The 14734-nt window shown below is 37.1% G+C and overlaps 2 protein-coding genes across 2 annotated transcripts; one reads left to right on the forward strand and one right to left on the reverse strand.

Moving 5' to 3' along the window:
• Positions 1-5974: 5974 nt before the first annotated feature.
• LOC118845811 (taste receptor type 2 member 7-like) lies at positions 5975-6907 on the reverse strand. The gene has a single exon (XM_036753849.1). It carries the CDS (start codon positions 6905-6907, stop codon positions 5975-5977), a length of 933 nt encoding a protein of 310 aa, XP_036609744.1.
• Positions 6908-11769: 4862 nt separating this feature from the next.
• LOC118847282 (40S ribosomal protein S20-like) lies at positions 11770-12129 on the forward strand. The gene has a single exon (XM_036755787.1). It carries the CDS (start codon positions 11770-11772, stop codon positions 12127-12129), a length of 360 nt encoding a protein of 119 aa, XP_036611682.1.
• The last annotated feature ends 2605 nt before the right edge of the window (positions 12130-14734 follow it).

Genomic DNA, 14734 nt, shown 5'->3' on the forward strand with positions numbered 1-14734 from the left:
ACATCCTTCACTTGTTTTTCTTTCTTTTTCAGCTTGGAATTTATTTTGGTGTAAAGACAAATTATTAAAAATAATTTCTATATTATACAAAAACTTGCAAATTCTGAGCAAGTCAAGTTAATTGTTAGAAATTCCACAAGCCAAACAAGCTCTTTTTTCCTGGGGCTGATGACCTTGCCCACCAAACAGTTTCCAGGGATCTGGCAAGTTTACAAAATAAAAGGAATCATCAGGGACCCCAAAAAAGGGGCTGCCTGTCCACCCCATGATATCCTTCCTCTGGACTGATGAAAAATACATACTGTCTGTGTGGCAAGTCTCCTATTTTCAATCTTCATTTGGTTTATTTTTGCCCTAATTTTTTTTCCAGCATGTCTTTCAAAGTTCCATATTTTATTTTAAGATCCCAGTGTATGGTAATGGGCAGTCACCCCCATATCTATACATTGGAGGTGACCTTGGCTGTTTTCCTGGGAGAGGGGAAGTAGGGAGTATCTACCCTGTCTACTCTTAGAGCTGCTGTGGGACCAATTTTGGGTTTTAACATTATAACAATAACCCCAAGTAACTTAGTTAACAATCTTACAGTTTTCATAAATGAGAGCCAAATTGTTTTAGTTTTAAGACAGGGTTAGCAAGGCTTAATAAAATAATATAACAGGTTTTGAACAATTTTTTCCACTGCCTTTTAGTTTCAAAAAAAATTTAGATTAAAAACTGCTTTGTTTAATGCTATTTATGGCTCACAGTACTCACTCAAATTTTACAACATAAGAGAATTTTACAACAATTTAGAATAACACAAACATTAAACTTCTTATGACATTAATTGCATTTCCAAATCATCACATATAAAAATTATCGATAGAAGCTTGGGCATACCAAGTGCAGAGGCTGGCTTCTTATGTCATATTGCCCTGGCCCATCCCCCTTTCTACTCTCCCCTAGTTGCAGATACTGCTGAGGTTGAGGCTATGGCTATTTGCCTAAGGGAGAAGCTTCAGGGTGACCAGGGGGCCAGGACTGTTGGCGACGTAGACCCCATTGTAGGTGTTGTGCCTCCCACCTCCTTCCTTTTGCCAAGTGGGTAGAGGGTGACCCAAATTCCCTACCATTCTCCAGCACTCTCCCTTCTTAATCTGATCTGGGATGAGAGAAATTAACAGAATCTGTTAAGATATTTTTGGCTGTTCTAACTTTTCATTGTAGCCTTATCCTGGCTTCACTTCTGCAACCACCTCTTAAAAACTTCTTTTAAAGTAGGAACCTTGAACCTGCCAGTCAAGGTGAGTGAGACTCTGGAAAAGATCCAGTTGGCGCCTATGAATGATAAATCATTATAGAAGATCTTCCATATTATAGTGTAAGCCTGGCTTTTCTTCCTTCCTCCCATCCCCCAGCTCCTGCAAGATCTTTAGGCTTTCCAGTTTGGAATAAAGAATCAGACATTAACCTCTCAGACATTCCTCTCTGGCTGATGGGCCCAAACAAAGAATGGAATACCCTAGGTGACGGGCCCGAACAAAGAACAGGTAACTCTTAAGACAAAAGACAGGAAATTCTGAAACTGCTTCTTGAGGACCTAGCCAGTTCAATTTCCCTAATTAATATGGATCCAAAAATTTTAAATAAAACATTAGCAAAAAGAATACAGCAAGTTGTCATGAGAATAATACACTACAAGTGGGTAGGATTTATACCAGTAAGGCAGGGTTGGTTCAATATTAGGAAAATAATCAACATAATTGATCATATCAACAACAAAACTAACAGAAATAACATGATTATCTCAATAGCTGCAGAAAAATCTTTTGACAAAATACAACACCCATTCCTATTAAAAAACACCAGAGAGCATAGGAATAAATGGAGCCTTCCTTAAAATGGTAAGTAGCATCCACCAAAAACCATCAGCAAGCATTATATCTAATGAGGATAATCAGGAACAGGGGTGAAACAAGGATGTCCATTATCACCACTCATATTCAATATGGTACCGAAAACTTTAGCTTTAGCAATAACAGAAGAAAAAGAAATTGAAGGAATTAGTAAAGGCAAAGAAGAAACTAAGCTATCACTCTTTGTAGATGTAATTATGATATACTTAGAGAATCCTAGAGAATCAAGTAAAAAAACTATTTGAAATAATAAATAACTTAAGCAAAGTTGCAGGATATAAAATAAACCCACCTAAATCATTGGCATCTCTATATATTACTAACAAAGTTCAACAGCAAGAGATAGAAAGAGAAATTCCATTTAAAATTACTGTGGACATTATAAAATATTTGGAAGTCTACCTGCCAAAACAAACTCAAGAACTTTAACACAAATTACAAAACACTTTTCACATGAATAAAATCAGATATAAATAATTGGAAAAACATCAGTTGCTCATGGGTAGGCTGAGCTAATTTAATGAAAATGACAATTTTACCTAAATTAATTTACTTATTCCGTGCCATACCAATGAAACTACCAAAATTATTTCATAGAACTTGAAAAAATAATAACAAAATTCATCTGAAAGAACAAAAGATCCAGACTATCAAGGGAATTGATGAAACAAAATGCTGGGGAACGTAGCCTAGCCATACTAGATCTTAAATTGTATTATAAAGCACCAATCATCAAAACTACTTGGTATTGTCTAAGAAACAGAGTGGTGGGATCAGTGGAATAAGTTAAGTACACAAGACACAGTAGTCAATGATTATAGTAATCTACTATTTATAAACCCAGAGTCCAACTTCTAGGATAAGAACTCACTATTTGACAAAAACTGCTGGGAAAACTGGGAAATAATATGGCAGAAACTAGGCATAGACCAACATCTTACATCATATATCAAAATAAAGTCAAAATGGATACATGAAAACACAGAATACTTTACTGTCAGATTTATGGAGAATGAAAGAATTTATGACCAAAGAAGAGATAGAGAACATTATAAATTGCAAAATGGATAATTCTGATTACATTAAATTGGAAAGTTTTTGCACAAACAAAGCAAAAGCCGCCAAAATTAGGAGGGAAACAGAAAACTGAAAAGAATTTTTACAACCAGTATCTCTTATAAAGGCCTCATTTCTAAAATATATAAAGAACTGAGTCAAATTTATAAGAATCCAAGTTATTCTCCAATTGATAAATGGTCAAAGGATATGAACAGGCAGTTTTCAGAGGAAGATATTAAAGCTATCTATAATCATCTTAAAAAATGTTTTAAATCACTATTGACTAGAGAAATGCACATCAAAACAACTCGGAAGCACTACTTCACACCTATAAGATTGGCTAAAATTACAAAAATAGGAAAATGATAAATGCTGGAAGCGATGTGGGAAAATTGGGACACTAATGCATTGTTGGTGGAGTTGTTAACTGATCCAACCATTCTGGAGAACAATTTGGAACTATGGCCAAAGGACTATTAAAAATGTGCATACTCTTTTCCCAGCAATAACACTTTTATGGCTGTATCTCAAAGACATCATCAAAATGGGAAAAGGACCCACATATACAAAAATATTTATAGCAGCTCTTTTTGTGGTGGCCAAGAATTGGAAATTGAGGGGGTGCCCATCAATTGGGGAATGGCTGAACAAGTTGTGGTATATGAGTGTAATATAAGAAATGATGAGCAGGCAGACTTCAGAAAAAACCTGGAAAGCCTTATACTAAGTGTTGCTGAGTGAAATGAGTAGAAACAATAGGGCATAATGGTACACAGTAACAGCCATGCTGGGCAACAACTAACTTTGGTAGACTTGAGCTCTCCCCCAAATCCCTCCAAACACCTTTAAAAAATGACTCTAAACAAATTCTAGAACTACAGAACCCATGAAATATAAGTCTCCAGCCCAAGACAGCCTGGATGGTTGCTGGGAAGAGTCTATCACACCACGCTGAGGGTGGAGCCCAGCCCAGCTTGGGCTGTGCAGGAAGAGAACAGGCCAGAGTAGACCAGGCAGAGCAAGCATCAGGGCCCTGAATCACTGAGATGTGGCAGTTTCCAGGCTTCTCAACCCACAAACCCCAAAGACAATGAAGCAGGTCAGTGGGAAAACTGTTGGACCTGGGTGAGAGAAGTGTGGTCCAGCCCCAGCCCTGGGGCAGTGGAGGTGGCTGCAGTGGCAGTAGTGGCAGCAGCAGCAGCTGTGGCTGCTTCTGGTTCCAGGACCACAGACAATGGGGGGAATCAGGTGGCTGATCAGAGCTGGAGTGCAGGGATCTCTTTGCTGGCGCTAAGGCAGCGTTCTCTCGCTTTGCCCTGTTTGGATCTGTGTCACAGTCCTGCTTGGTGGTCCTTGGAGGAGGAGGAGCCCTGGTGTGTCAGAGCTTGCAGTGACTGTGCAGAGGGAATCCTCCTGGTAGTTACACAGCAGAAAGGAGTGCTCGCACTCACAGACCAGAGCACAGGCCAGGAGAGAAATATCATACCACCTCAGAAACAAAATGCATGTATTAAACAAAATTCAAAATTCTACTGGTAGAGAACTGAACTAACATGGGAAAACCAGTTTAAATCAGTTCTGTCCAGTCACAATCAAACATTCTTAGTCATTCTAGTGTCAATAGAATGATATACTTGTGACCATTTGGCTATTATAAAATGAAATCATATCAAAATTATTCTTTTCCCAAGTGAGCCACACTACACTCTAGGTGCTGAATAAATACTTTTTGATTGACTGATGAATTGATTAATATCAACTTGGTCTTTAGTAAGGTACTAATAGATATAGTCACAACTGTGATGCACTGGCCACATTGTTTGACTGCCAAATGTACACTTTACTAAATGACTATTTTACGGAGAACTCAAACAGAACAAGCACTCACATGGCAATGAGAAGAAATGATACAAGGACACTCTCAAAATCTCTCTTAACTACTTTGGAATTGATTGTGTGACATGGGAGACACTGGCACAGGACCACTCAGCATGCTGTGCCCTCATCAAAAAAGGTGCTATGCTCTATGAGCAAAGCAGAATTGAAGTAGCACAAAAGAAATGTAAGATGCATGAATTTAAAGAATTCACCCTAAATGTTCACAAGGAATATTTGTGCCCAATCTGTGATAGAACATTCTGAGCTCATATTGGTCTGATCAGCCATAGGTAGACACAGTGAAACTTGCATCTAGCATAGTGATGTCATTTTGGTTCTCTTCGAGAATGAAGGCCAACAATCAACCAACAGACATACCTATATATTGGCATCAACAATGTATTAACAGGATAAAATAAAGACACCCAGTATATTGGGTAAGTGGTATAGAAGGATATGAAAAATTCAGACAATTATCGAACAAAATGAGAAAACATTTAGGGTTAGTAGTTGCTATTAGCTACTATTTGTATCAAAGTATTAACAGCAAAAATTAAATCATTGCTCTACCAATGTAACAAAAGATCAACAGTAGAAGACCATGATATGTAAACAAAAAAAATGAAGATTTAGCACATGTGATGCTTCATTTTATAACCAAATATAGCATGAAAGTTAATTTTGTTATAATCAAGTTCATCCTGTATCTGAAATTATAGAATGTCCTAGTTGGAAAAGACCAGTGTAAAGATAAAATCTCAACCACCTGCCCAATAAGCACAAACTTTTCATAATATTCTGTTGAGATTTTACATCAAGTCTGAACATCACAAGTAAACAGTACTTGCCATGAAGTCCATTCAGTTTTAGGACATCTGAAATTTTTGTAACATTATTCCTTATGTTGAACAAAAACATGTTCTCAGTTTGTACAGGAAAGTCTAATCCTTACTTATACTGACTTTCCAAGAATTTGAAGACAGATGTGATGCTCCTCCTATAACACCCAACAATTTCAATAATGTTCAAAATCAAACAACTAAAATGAATGGAAAAACTGTGAGAGGTGAGAAAGATTCTACAAGAACTCCCTATTGCCTTCTTTCCACTAAAAGATATTTATTTCTGCACAGGCTGGTTTAGGGCACTAGGGATATCCATCCTTTAAGACAATGCTTCATCTGCTTCAGTGAATTCAGGGACATCTGCCTCAGCTTAATGTTCCCCCAAATCAGGATAAATGAGTGGCCTGAGGGGTAGATGGCAGCAATGATCTCACCAAATATCACTGCTCTTTCACTCTGTTGGAAAAAGTAGCCAGATGATGCTATGAGAAAGGACAAACAGTAAATAACAAAAAGGACAAGGAAAGAGATCATAGTTTTCATGGCTCTCAAATGGATCTCTGTTTTGGGATCTCTGGCATCCACGGCATTGAGCTTTATATTCCTGGTATGTTTCCACATGGAGAAGATTAACAGGAAAAATGAAATCAGGGACACAGTAAAGGGAAAGAGAGTCCCCAGATTGAGAAAAATCAGGGTGTTAAAGTAGGCAGAGTTCCTTGTATTATTTCTCTTGTCATTTCTCCTTTCCCAACTCTTGAAATCTTCCTTAAATTTCTCTGTTATTAGGAAGCTAATGAATACAGATATGAGTAAAGATGCCAGTAGGATTATGAGAATCGCTCTGTTCATTCTCCATTTCAGCCAGAGAAAAAGCGGGTGAGAGAAATTGGCTATCTTCAAACAATAGAATACGCTAAGGCAGGTAGAAAACACAACACTTAACTGGTTGGTGATTGTCCAGAAGCTATCCATAATTTTCAAAATATTTTCACAGTCAAATGCCTCTGGATAAAAAATTATTATGAAGATATTTAATAGCATTATAAACAACAGGCCAATTCTTGAGATGGCTAGGCTGGTAAGAATTAAATCAACCAAGTAGATTTTCCGTTTCTTGACCCAGTCAATGAAGTTCACCAGTGCAATGAATCCATTCCCCAAAACCCCCATTATGAACTCTCCAGTTATCATGATCAGAAGGAAGGTGTCCACGGCATCTAACATGTCTGCAGAGAAAAAACTCCAATGTCCAATAGCACAGCTTTTGGATTAATTTTCAAGCAACTTGTTGAAGAGAGGTATCTATGGCATTGAGCTTTTGCAGTGATTTCTTCTTCTCTGCCTTTATTGTGTCTCTCGTCTCCAGAAAGAAATTTTCCCTATATTTTTGTACAGGGTTAGAGTACTTTCCGCAAAATTTCCTTACACATTGAAAGTACATTGACCTATGTATGCGTTTCTGAGAGAAAACTATATGTCCTTTTATAAGCACTGCAGCTTATGATTTTGCATGCATAGTGAGAACTGAAGGGTTGGGCTTCTATTTGCTTACATTCAAATAGGAAAAGATTCCCTTTCATCATTTCACACATTCTTTTTGATGATACTTTCCATGCAGTTCAGATTTATCACCAGTTTGATCTATGAATCAGGCGACCCCCAAAATAATCCATATTCTTGACAATGAAACAACTCTGGAGATGAATTTCATTATTGCTATCAGCAGTGAATATTCAGAAAGGCTCAAAGGTCATGATTAGAAATAACTGGAACAGTGAACATAATCTATCCGTATAATTTAAGCCCAAAAGAAAGATTTTCTTCAATTACATCTATAATTTAGGAAGGAAAACATTCAAATTCTAATACATTATGAGAATTCACATACTCATCAATCAGTGATTATTTCCTCAACAGCAAAATTTTATTAAACATGATTCACAATAAAAGATAAATCATATAACTGAATTTAAAATTCTTTTCACCATACAGAAGCAGTTTTCTGTTTATTACTTAATATGCTGTCTGAAAGAGATGAGGCAATCTATTTTCACTATATCATTCCCATTTCACTATCTCAGTTTTTTTAATGTTACTAGCCTCAAAACTATTGTCTCCAGTTATTCAGAAAACTAATGCCTAAAGCCCCTCCAATTTTACCAGTGAATTTCGTTCATTAAGAATACCTATACAATTCGAAAAGACTCATAATGGAAAATGCTCTCCATATCCAGAGAAGGAACTTGCAGCCTGAAAGCAGATCAAAGTGTACAATTTTCTTTTTGGGGGGATATTTTTAATTTTTTCTTTCTGGTGGTTTTCCACTTTTGTTCTGATTCTTCTTTCATAATATGAGCAATGTGGAAATATGTGACATTGTACATGTATAACCTTTATCAGATTGCTCGCTGACTTGGGGTGGGGGGAGAGAAGGGAGGGAGAGAAAAAAATGTGGAACTCAAAATCTTAGAGAAATAAATGTTGAAAACTATCTTTACATGTAACTGGAAAGAAATACTAATAAGTGAAACAGAAAAGAGTATCTATCTCTCGTGCTTTCTTCTGACACGCTATATTAAAATGTTTATAATGTATGAAAATTTTCAGTTGACACCCCTCAAAGTTCACAGGGACACAAATCCCTGAAGGAAGATAGTAGTAAGTCAATCAATCAACAAACAGGCATTACTGCCTGGCACTGTACTAAGGATTGGTGATTCAAAAACAAAAAAATGAAACATTCCCTTGGGAAGCTGGCAGTCTAGCTTAGAGGGTAGATAACATGCATGTATTTACAAATAGATATACAATCAATACAAGGTAATGGGGAGCACTGAAAGCACTAGAAACTAGGGCGATCAGAAAAGACATTTATCCCCTTCATTTCTCACCAGGGTCTTCTTTCATGCCCCAGAAACCTCTTCATCCTGGAAAGTCACTTTTGCCCTGAAATTCACTCCTGGCAAGTAATACTGAGTCCCTGAGGGCCCACCCTGTGACAGGATGGTTCCTCCTAGGACAATTTTTAGAATATAAGCTCCTAGGGGAAGGTGGCAGAGACCATGTTTCTCTTTGCTCATATTTATATTCTCAAGCTTAGCACAGGGTCTGGCATGCAGTTAGCTTAATAAATAATTGTTGACTGACTAGATGGCTTTATGCAGAAAGCAGTGCTTAAGCTGAGTTTTGAAGGAAAGCAAGGATTCTAAGACGTGATGGTGAAGATGAAGTCCATTTCAGAGACAGGCAGCACAAAAGCAAGGAAACCTTTGATTTCTTTATTCCTACCCAAACAGATCATTCTTTGCTTTTAAAGACATGAATTTTCCCAGTAGAAGTTTGGAGCCATTGATTGAAAGTGCAGAGCAATACTTTCTGTACAATCCAACTTGACTTCATCTTATCACTTCATTTGGGGTCTAACTTGTTTTTTATCTGTATTACTTGTTCAAGTTTCACCTGCTAATGAATTAAATACCCATTAACCTAAATATCAAAGTTTGCAGAATATGCATTTTTCATAAACTTTGTTGCTTTAGTGTAGATTATCAGATCTGATGAGACTTTATAATGTTCTGAGATTTTAGAAAATCCTGTTGCCCACAAGTAGAAACATTCGGCGGACCTCTGATATCTGCCCTGCTGCTATCTCTCTTCTACCCACTTGGAACGGTGACCCCTCCCACCGCAGAACACACTTGCAGAAACCATAACCACCCTTCATCACATCTCATTTGCTCAACTTTAGAGCTCTGTCTTTGGGATGTTCCTCATTAGTAGATGAATACAAACTCACAACCAAACCATCTAAATGGTTTCAGACCATACAATACATGTCTTTTAGACATTTGAAGAGAAATCAAAATCAAGGCCTACTTAGGCACCTTGTCATCTGCCTCAGAGCTGTGTGTTGAGCCACCTCACCCTTGATCCTCTTACTCTGGCAACATTAATCACATTTATACAACAATTGGTACTAAAAAGGGAGTAAAAGGTGTCTGTCCCATGACTTTCTACTCATAATCCCTGTGATTCCTCAAAGCAAAACTCTCTTCCTTAACCACTGTTCCCCTTATTACTTCCCCTATTGGAATATAAGCTCCTTGAGGACACGGCCTCTTCTTGGTTTTGGATCTGTATGCCCCAGTGCTAATAGAGTCTGGAACAAAGTAAACAATATTTTTTTCATTTGTTCATTTACCTCACCATCAATAGGGAATATCTCCTTAATTTGGACTTCATTTTAGGCTGTCTCCATGACATCTCCATGGAAAACCACTTTGGTGAGTATATATATCCCCTGTATAATTCTTTCCTTCATTCCAATGCTCAGTGAAGAGAGTAAAGTTATCTCAGTCCAGGAATCTTGGATGAATACGATGTATATACTCATAATCATTCACTCAGCCTCAGTCCCATAGCACTTTGTGTAGCTGGTATCTATCCTCCTAGAACACTTCTAAACGAATCTTAGGATTCATCTCTTCTCAGATCACTACGTCAAACATAACTTGTCTATGTTCTAATGTTAGGATAACTCTTAGTCTGTCACAAAGTTTCCTGATGGCATAGTGGACTCTTGGTTCTGTATTCCTGTTACTATACATCTTAGCTAAGTACACACTTCGCTAACTAAGTTCCCTTTCTTGTGATGAATGAATGAATGAAGAAGGTAATGAAAACAGGTCAATAAAACATTATTCCCATAACCTCAAAAATCAAAATATATAAACCTGACATATAAGCCAATGCCTAAATTCACAAAAGACAGTATCTTCCTTTACAAGAAGTTTTACATAAAGTAGGAGAGTAGACAGGGGAGATGGTAGAAGAAAACTACTGGTTTTCTTTTCTAGTTGAAGTATTTAGGTAAAATGACACACACAGAGGAATCTTCTGATTTGAGACAAAGCCATTGGTTTTCCTAGAAAACGAAAAGAAGATATGTATATGGGGATGGGGGGAAGACACCCAGGAGCCAGGATTGTGGAATAAACAGGAACTCTCCCTAATTCTCCCATATTCACCTCCAAACAACCAGAAAATAGTGCCCCAAAACAAATCCTGGAACAGCAGAACCACCAAAAAGATGGGGTAAACCATTCTTTTAGCCCACAAATACGGAAGTCAGCAGGAAAGGTCTGTCTCACTGGGGTGAAAGAAGAGCACAGTCCAGGATAAGAAGCATCCCAGCAACCCAGCAGCAAGCCCCACCTCAGAAAAACAGCAGGAGATCTTGAGCCACAGTGTGGTGGGGCAGGCAAATGCCAACACCACAACCACCCTTCCTCCCCTCCCCTGCCTTCTGCCTCAGCATAGCCAGGGGAACAGGCAGATACCAGCTCCTAGAACCACCATGTGTTGTAGCATAGCCCTGGAGAAACAGGCAGCCACCAACTGCTAGACTGTCAAGTGCTTCAGGGTAGCCCCCACATACAAGTAGGCATCAACGCAAGACCCCAAATCTGCCTAAGCAAACAGGCAGACACTAGTGCTTGGACCGCCCCCCCCCCCCCCCACATAACCCAGCATAGCCAGGTGAACAGGCCATCTCCAACACAGGGATTGCAGCATACTTCAGTGTAGCCCTGGGCACAAAGATTTCAATGCAGTGATGCCCCATGAACCTCAGCACATGCCAGACACCAGCAACTCAACTATCCCCTCTCAGAAATTTATAAATCTAACCAAAAAATAAACAAGATATAATCTGAGGAGGTAAATAGAATTTTAGAAAAGTTAGATATGATAGAGCTTTGGAGAAAATTTAATGTGAAAAAAGAATAAAACTTTTTCTCAGCAGCACATGACTCCTATACAAAAATTGATCATGTATTAGTGCACAAAAATCTCAAACTCAAATGTAGAAAAGCACAAATATTAATTTATCCTTTTCAGATCATAATGCAACAAAAACTTACATTCAACAAAGGGTAGCAGAAGGATAGATTAAAAATTAATTGGGTCTCTTTGGTAAAAGTATCACCGCTGCAGCCGCGTGGAGTCTGCAGTCCCTCTCGTCCTCCTGACTCACTGCTGTTCGCTCTCACAAAGGAATAATTCGGTCAGGAAACTGCTTTACTGCCATGGCATTCAAAGGCACTGACAAGACCCTTGTGGAGCCCGAAGTGGCCATTCACCCGATGTGGATCACTCTCACCAGCCGCAATGTGAAATCACTCAAGAAAGTGTGTGCTGACCTAATTAGAGGAGCCAAAGAAAAGAACGTGAAAGTGAAGGGACCTGTTCGAATGCCCACTAAGACACTTCATATCACAACTAGAAAAACTCCTTGCGGTGAAGGTTCAAAGACTTGGGATGGGTTCCAGATGAGAATCCACAAATGCCATATTGATTTGCGCAGTCCTTCTGAAATTGTTAAACAGATTACTTCTATCAGCATTGAACCAGGTGTAGAAGTTGAAGTCACCATTGCAGATGCCTAACCAATCATCTCTTTTAATAAACTGATTGTAACTATTAAAAAAATTAATTGGAAACTAAGTAATCTAATCCTAAAGAATAAGTGGGTCAAAGAACAAAACATAGCAACAATAAATAATTCTGACAAAGAAAATGATAAAAATAAGGAAACACCAAAATTTATGGGATACAACAATACTTAGGGGAAATATTATTCTCTATATTCTTACATCAAAAAAGAGAAACAGAAAATCAATTTATTAGGCATGCAACTAAAAAAAACCTAGAAAAAGAACAGATTAAAAATCTCCATCTCAGCACCAAATTGGAAATCCTGAAAATCAAAAGTAAGATTAATAAAATTGAAAGGACCTCATTTTATGGGGGTGGGGGGGAATAAGATAGATAAGTCATTAGTTAATTTAACTTTTTTTTTAAAAAAGGAGAAAACCAAATATCCAGTTTCAAAAATGAAAAAGGTGAGATCACCACCAATGGAGAAGAAATTAATCTTTAGGAAATATTTTGCCAAATTATATGTCAATAACTCTTAAAATCTGAGTAAAATTGATGCATGTATTTAAAAATATGTAAATTACCCAGATTAACACATGAAGAAATAAAATGCTAATTAACTTCATGTTAGAAAAAGAAACTGAACAATCCATTAAGGAATACCCTAAGAAATAATCCCCAGGGTCAAATGGGTTCACAAGTGAATTCTACCAAAAACCAAAAAAAAATTAATTCTAATAGTTGTTATGGTAATTAGGATGGAACTTTTTTTTTTTTTTACTGTTTTCTCTTTTGGAATGCTGAGATAATTAAGTACCTTCCATGAGTTTTGCCTTTTAAATGTAAGGGCAAGCAAAATGGACTTTTTGTGGTCTTTGTTTTGGAGTGCTTCTCAGCAACAAGGAATCTTTGATTGAATCGGGAGTCTTTGATGACGTGTTTATGTCAAGGGAAGGCCTAGTTCACGTGGGTTTGAGTCAAATGATTGTGACACCCTTTGACGCTGAAGAACTGTATATAAACTTAGAGGTTGGCATTTTGCCTTTGTAGGCACACTCATTGAAAGAGTGTTGGTGACGAGACTCTGAGTAGCCATTGAAAGCTTTGAAAACCCAGATGGTGGTGCTTTTCTCTCTGCTAACTATGCATGTATTGTTGTCTATGATTAGAGAACAGCCTGTTTGTTGACCTGTTTATATTTTCTATTTGTATTTGCTCTGAAGTACAGGGTGCTGACTTTTTCCCCTGAGCTAAGTGAATGATATATGTATGTTTAATTAAAGTAAGATTGTTAACCCCTTAAAGTTACTTTTATTAGAAAAGCAGACCAAAGGACCTGTGCCAGCAGCCCTTCTGTAGGCTCTTGTTGTTGGTCTTTCACTTTCACAGCAGCTGCTAGCAACATTGTTGTTACAACAGTTATAAAAAATTTGGGAAAACAGGTAAATAAGGAGTCCTACTAAATTCCTTTTATGAAACAAATATGGTGTTTATACCCCAAACAGGAAGAGCTAAAACAGAGAAAGAAAACTATATGCCAACTTGCCTGATGAATATTGATGCAAAAATTGTTAATAAAAAACTGGCAAGGTGATTACAGCAATATACCACAAGGATCATACACTATGACCAGATGGAGTTTACACTAGGAATGAAGGTTTGGTTCAATATTAGGAAAACTATCTACATAATTGACCATATCAATAACAAAACCAATAGAATTCATATGATTATCTCGATAGATGCTGGAAAAGCTTTTGACAAAATACAGTACCCATTTCTATTTAAAACACTAGAGAGAATTGGAATAAAGGGAGCATTTCTTTTTTAAATTTTTTTGGGAGCATTCCTTAAAAGGATAAGCAGTATCTGTCTAAAATTATCAGCAATCATCTGTAATAAGGATAAGTTAGAAGCTTTCAAATAAGATCAGGGGTAAAGCAAGGATTACAAGTATTACCACATGTATTCAATATAGTCCTAGAAATTTTAGCTATAGCGATAAGAGAAGAAAAAGAAATCAAAGGAATTAAAATAGGCAAAGAGAAAACAAAAGTATCACTCTTTGAAGATGATACAATGGTTTATAGCTGACTTAGAGAATTCTACAGAATCAGCTAAAATATTGTATGAAATAATTAACAACTTTAGCAAAGTTGCAGGATATAGGAAAAACCCAAATAAATCATCAGCATTTCTTTATATAACCAACAAAACACAGCCTCAAGAGATAGAAAGAAAAAATTTCATTTAAAATAACCATAAACAATATAAAATACTTGAAGCTCTGCCTGCCAAGAAAAGGCCAGTAAATATATGAATATAATTACAAAACACTTCACACAAATAAAGTCATACTTAAAAACATTGGAAAAATATCTATAGCTCATGGATAGGCTGATCCAATATCATAAAAATGATAATTCTACCTAAAGTAATTTACTTATTCAGTACCATACAAATCAAACTACCAAAAACTATTTGATAGAGATAGAAAAAATAACAAAATTCATCTGGAAGAACAAAAGGTCAAGAATATCAAGGGAATTAATGGAAAAAAGAGTACAAAGGAAGGTGGCCTAGCAGTACCAGATCTCAAACTATATTGTGAAG

Source organism: Trichosurus vulpecula, chromosome 4, assembly GCF_011100635.1.
Source record: "Trichosurus vulpecula isolate mTriVul1 chromosome 4, mTriVul1.pri, whole genome shotgun sequence".
Lineage (NCBI taxonomy): Eukaryota > Metazoa > Chordata > Mammalia > Diprotodontia > Phalangeridae > Trichosurus > Trichosurus vulpecula.

Bases quoted from the DNA above. Each gene is read 5' to 3' on its own strand.
- LOC118845811 (XM_036753849.1), bottom strand. From the start codon at position 6,907: ATGTTAGATGCCGTGGACACCTTCCTTCTGATCATGATAACTGGAGAG.
- LOC118847282 (XM_036755787.1), top strand. From the start codon at position 11,770: ATGGCATTCAAAGGCACTGACAAGACCCTTGTGGAGCCCGAAGTGGCC.